The sequence below is a fragment of the Penaeus japonicus genome, unplaced genomic scaffold (genome assembly GCF_977035675.1).
Source record: "Penaeus japonicus unplaced genomic scaffold, GWHDUDI00000001_assembly GWHDUDI00000038, whole genome shotgun sequence".
Classification (NCBI taxonomy): Eukaryota; Metazoa; Arthropoda; class Malacostraca; order Decapoda; family Penaeidae; genus Penaeus; species Penaeus japonicus.
This window is the reverse complement of record NW_028234440.1, coordinates 19,868,649-19,874,673: the sequence shown is the minus strand read 5'-3', so window position 1 is coordinate 19,874,673 and position 6,025 is coordinate 19,868,649. Positions and strand designations below refer to the sequence as shown.

The following is a 6,025-nucleotide window of genomic DNA, read 5'->3' as shown; positions in this document are numbered from 1 at the left end:
ATTTGTATTGTATTTGTATTTGTATTTTTATTATATATTTATATTTATATTTATAATTATATTTATATTTTTAATTATATTATATTTATATTCGATAATTATATTTATTATTTTGATTTGTATTTGTATTTGTAATCGCTTGTATTTGTAATTTATATTTATATTTATATTTATATTTATATTTATATACATATTTTATTTTAATTTCTATTTATATTTATATTTTGTATTTGTATTAGTATATGTATATGTATATTGATATTTGTTAATATGTATATATATTTGATATATATATTTGTATATATATTTGTATTTGTATATATGTGTTTGTATTGTGTATTGTGTATGTGTATGTGTATGTGTATGTGTATGTGTATATGTATATTATGTATGTGTATGTGTAGTGTGTATGTGTTATGTGTGTGGGTGTGTGTGTGGTGTCTGTGTGTCTGTGTGTCTGTGTGTCTGTGTTTCTGTATATATGTATATGTATATGTATATGTATATATATATATATATATATATATATATATGTATATATATATATATTTCTTTTTCTTTCTTTCTTTCTTTTTTCTTCTTCATCCTTCTTCTCTTCTGTCTCCTTCTCCTTCTCCTTCCCCATTTCCTACTTCTGCGTCTTCTTCCTCTTCTCTTTTATCTTCTTCCTATTCCTCATAAGAAAGATTGATTACATTGTTCCTCAAGGAATAGCATTGACCCTTAATTGGTAGAATAGTATTTGTAAATTTGATTTTTTTTTAAATTTGGAGATCAACAAAACAGTACATTGTGTCCTGTGAAAATATTGTTGAATTGATACATATATGTGGACTTGTTGCAGATATTGACTAAAATTTTCTTCATTGTCATCTATAGCTAAAGATGGGAAAATCTGTAATAAGCCATCATAAATTCTTTATTGTTTGTGTATATAACACCTTTTATTTAAAACCTGTCACTCATTCACAAGTGTATCAATGGTCTTTTTTTGTTTTCTCAGGAATTCAAGAGTCAGTCTGGCTTAAGAGACCACATCCGGTTACACACAGGAGAAAGACCTTTCGAGTGCGAATTCTGCCAAATGAACTTTGCCCGGGCATCCCACCTCAAGCGACACAGACGCATGCACACGGGGGAGAAACCCTTCATGTGCCGGATCTGTGGAAAGGACTTCTCCCGAGGTGACAAGCTCAAGGACCACTTACGACGACACGAGGCAGAGGACAAGCTCAACAAAATTAGAAAGCAGATCTACCACCCCGATGATGGCACTCCCGAACCCGAGACAGAAGGCAATGCAGCAGCAGTGAATGCCTCCCCACAGGTTCTGACTCCAAAATCAAACAACACGCCTCCAGACTCCGCGCCAATGCCTCCTGCCAAGAGGCCTCGTGGTCGGCCTCCCAAAAATTCTCAAGCACACGCCCAGTATCAGCAAGCAATGAGTCAGGTCCCCTCAATGCTTGTGCCCCAGAGCGAAAGCTATATGCCACACATGCTCGGTGTCACTAGCATCGGAGAGTGTATACTTCGACCCATAAACTGATGGCTGGAGTCCAGGAAGTGCCTTAGGTCCTAGGAACAGAAACAAGTGCATGCAAGACTGCAAAAAAGGAGGTGAAGAGATATGGAAAGAGGATAGCATACATATAGCTTTGCTTCAGTACACCTAGACTGGGTTGTGGAGAGACACTTGCAAGGGAGAAATCAGTTACTATTATGAATTTATATTTTCTGCTTAAAGGGAAAGCTTACTTAAGGGAAATGTTATAAAGATATACATATTTTTTGTGCGTTTATATTTATTCAATTTTATTTTATCTTTATTATTTATTTATCATTATTATTTTTAAAGATTAAATGCGGAAGTCACTGTCATTTATCATTCTCAGAATTTAGGTAAAGGAGAGATCTTATCATTAAATGGCACAGATTAGCAATCATTACATTAGTATTATTATACACATATTATTGTTTGGCTTTCTGATGATTCTCCTTTCACTTACTTAGTAGTATATTATAGGATCTATTTTATATAACTTACAAATGTTACCAAGCAATGTAGAAGATAGGTTGCAAGACTGTTAGCTCATAATTTCATATTTTTTATACTACACTATAATGAATACTTCAGCTTCTTGTGTTTGCTCTTCAGAAAGCAAATATAAATCAATGCTAGTAATAGGCTCAATACTCTTATTTCCTTGATGAATATCCAATCTTCAGAAAGGAGAGGCGGAAAGGGACAGAGACGCATCACAGGCTTGTTTGACTGCAATTCCTCGAACACTTTCTTATCTGTGTCATATCTCTTTATATTATTGTTTGTGAACTCTGTAACCCAGTAGATATTTCTGCTCTTCCACATCTTATACCCATAGATTACTTGTCTTTCACAATTCTTACGATTTTAAGCCGGTGGCTAAAACACGCAGTAGTTACTGTTGGAGTTTCAAAGTCGTGTATCAAAATTCCATCACATATCTATCTTATCTTTACACTATGAGTTTTTTTCTGAAATTCGAATTTTTTGTTATCTATTGTGAGGTTGACTAGATTTTTCATTTGCACAGTTCTTGGGTTATCTCTCATGCGAAGTGGACTTAGTAGTAAGGATACAGATAAGGTCTTGAATACAACCATGAACTTAATGAAATGTTCTCAAAATAAAAAAAGGTCCGTCTTATTGTGATTTTTCAAGTTTTTTCATGAGGTTTTTTCAATTTAGGTTACATTAGCAGTCAGGTCGCCAGTCTTCTTTGTTTTGTCTATGCATAAGTTGAAACGAGTTGGAGTATGTGCACGTGCATCCCTATTTGGAAATGCAAAAGTGTGGAACGGAGATGAAAACCCAACAATAAGTATTTAATTTAAGTGGTATCTTATGATACTATATTTTATTCATATTACTCCTAATTTCATCATTTCTATAGCATGCATTTCATCTAACTGCTAAGATCACATCATCACACGAAAAAAAACAAAAAAACATTCATTATCATTTCAAAAATAACTTTGTATGTATTGATAAATATCACTTGTACAGTAGGTTAATTATTGTATAAGACAGCAATGCACTTATAACGAGAGAAATCCTCTATTTTTTTTAAAGAAAGAGAAGAGGCAGTGTTGCCAAGTAGACTTATCATTGCCTTTCTAAAGCTGTAAACACTGATACTTTTTTTCATTTTTATTATCAATTCCAAATATGGTAGTTATGTTATTTTGCCAGACAATGGTATGTGGAAAAAATATATATTATGTATATATATGTATATATATATATGTATATATATGTATATATATATATATATGTATATATATATGTATATATATATGTATATATATATTACATACAAACATACATACATACAACATACATAAAACATAATACATACATACATCCCTCTCTCCCTTCATAAAGACATACCTACATCTAAATACATACATACTACATACATTCATAACACTACCATAATATATATATATATCTATACAACATACATACAACATACATACATACATACAAACATACTTATATATATTATATATGTTTACATACATACATACATCTACGTCCATACATACATATATACACCTATATATTACATCATACATAATACATACAAACATACAATTACACATATAATTACATTATATCATATATACATATTATACATACATACATACATACATATATATTATATACATTATATTATATATATATATATATATTGTCAAGTAATATATATATATATATATATATTATATATATATATATATGTATATGTATATGTATATGTATATGTATCTGTATATGTATATGTATATATATATATATATAATATATATATATATATATTATATGTATATATTTATAGTGTAAGGTATTTGGTATCTGTAAATGTATATTTATATATATTATGTATATAAAACTATGTCTAAATAAAGAAATATATATATTTTATGTTATGTCTATCTATATGAATAATTATATATATATGTATATTATATGTATATATTATATATATGTATATATATATAATTATATATCTTTATATATATAATATATATATATATGTATATAATATATATGAATATATATATGTATTGTTATTATGTATATGTATATGTATATGTATATGTAATATGTATATGTATATGTATCGTATATGTATATATATATGTATATATATATATATATGTATATATATATTATTCTGGATATTATATATATGTATATGTCTGATATATATATAATATATATATACATTTACATATACTTAAATTACATATATGTCTATATACATATATGTATATATACATATATGTATATTATGAATATGTATATGTATATGTATATATATATATATATATATATATATTTTTAATATATATAACAGACTTATATATATATATATATTATATGTATATGTATATGTATATATATACATATATGTATATATATAAAAGCATATAAGCATATAAGCATATATATATATGTAGATATGTTTATAAGTATATATGTATATTTGATTTGATTTTTTTTTCTCTTTAACTTTTATTTGTTTTTGTTTTTTTCTGCCATCATAGCATGCTGAATATATTTGATCATAAACATATTTCCTCTTTGTACAGTATTTATGATTTCCTTTTCTCTTACTCCCTTAATGTTTTGGACCAGTGTCTTGATATTTCTGATTTTGAAATTGTGAAATCACAAATACATTATAGAATTTAGATATGTCAAGGGAGAATAGGTTTGAAGCCGAGATGAGACTTCGTTGTTGAATTTCATATGAAAATCACATTTATAAGGATGGTTTTAGGTCTACGTGCTCATTAGAAAAGTTTTTTTGTAATGGGAAATTCATTGCATGAATGTGTGAATGAGAATGAGTAATTCCATAATGAAAGGTATCTAATTATCATCTTGATTTTATGTTTTATATTTTCCTTGTTCTGATGAAGAAATCATTTTGAAAAGTCAGTTTTTTTGTATATTTTGGAATTTTTCATTTTTATTTGTGTCTTCTTTTGAAAAGAATGAATTTGTCTCCCATTTTTTTTTTTTTTTTGTGTATCTAAATGGAATTGAATTGTTGAAAGGAATAGTGGTTTTGTGTTTACAAAATTTATTTCAACGCATTGCAAATTACAGAAGTAGTTTTATTTGATGAATATGTAAATGAGTTCTTATTTGAATAATTTCTTGGTAAGTGTTCTTTGCTAAATTATGTGATGTTTTTTTTACTTGCATTAAAAAAAAAAAAGGATTGATTTTTTTTTCTCAAATCAGGAATCTGAAGGCTATATTATAATGCACATTATCCTGGTGGTTAACAGGTGGTGTGCATTGCCATTGTGGTTATTTCCCCTTTTAGGGGGGTGGCTATATTTAATGACATTATCTGTTGGTTACAGGTTGGTGTTGCTTTGCCATTGTGGTGATTTCCCCTTGTAGGGTGATTTATAAAGCACATTATCCTCCTGGTTGATAACATTGTGTTTTCATTGCCATTGTGGTTATTTCCCCTTTTAGGGTGATTTATTCTCAATGTTACTTTATCATTTGTTTGTTTTTTACTTTATGCTTTGATTATTTGTATATTTTTTCATTTCTTTAGATAGTGAAGAAGAAAGAAAGCATGAAATATGCAGTTAGTGTCAAGTCTCTTATAATGAATGATAAGCTAATTTACGTGTACGGTCATCAAATTACAGAGACACAAAGCAACAGTACGAAGTCGGGTATGGTTGTATATAAGAAACGAAAATTGTATGTCAAGATCTGAAATGCTATTTTTGTAATGAATATTCCGTGTGATGCATTTTCATCAGAGGTTACTAGTAAGATACGGATTACTAAATATTAGCGCTTAGTGTGTCACAAATGCTTATTCTTTTATCTTTTAAAGTTCAAAAACAAATTTATTAGCCTTAAAAACAAATCCCCCCCCCTCCCCCTCCCCATACCCCCTCCCACCACTATACCCCCCCACACCCTGCCCCCCCCCCCCCC

General features: G+C 28.6%; 1 protein-coding gene across 1 annotated transcript in view; it reads left to right on the top strand.

Annotated features, from left to right (window-relative positions):
• Nucleotides 1-3,118, top strand: part of LOC122253306 (uncharacterized) — a gene marked incomplete in the record, with an annotated part of 9,698 nt that extends 6,580 nt beyond the window's left edge. Inside the window, 1 exon segment of the mRNA XM_086532843.1 lies at nt 1,004-3,118. Within this exon segment, the coding sequence (XP_086388969.1) occupies nt 1,004-1,549 (546 nt within the window).
• Nucleotides 3,119-6,025: the final 2,907 nt, after the last annotated feature.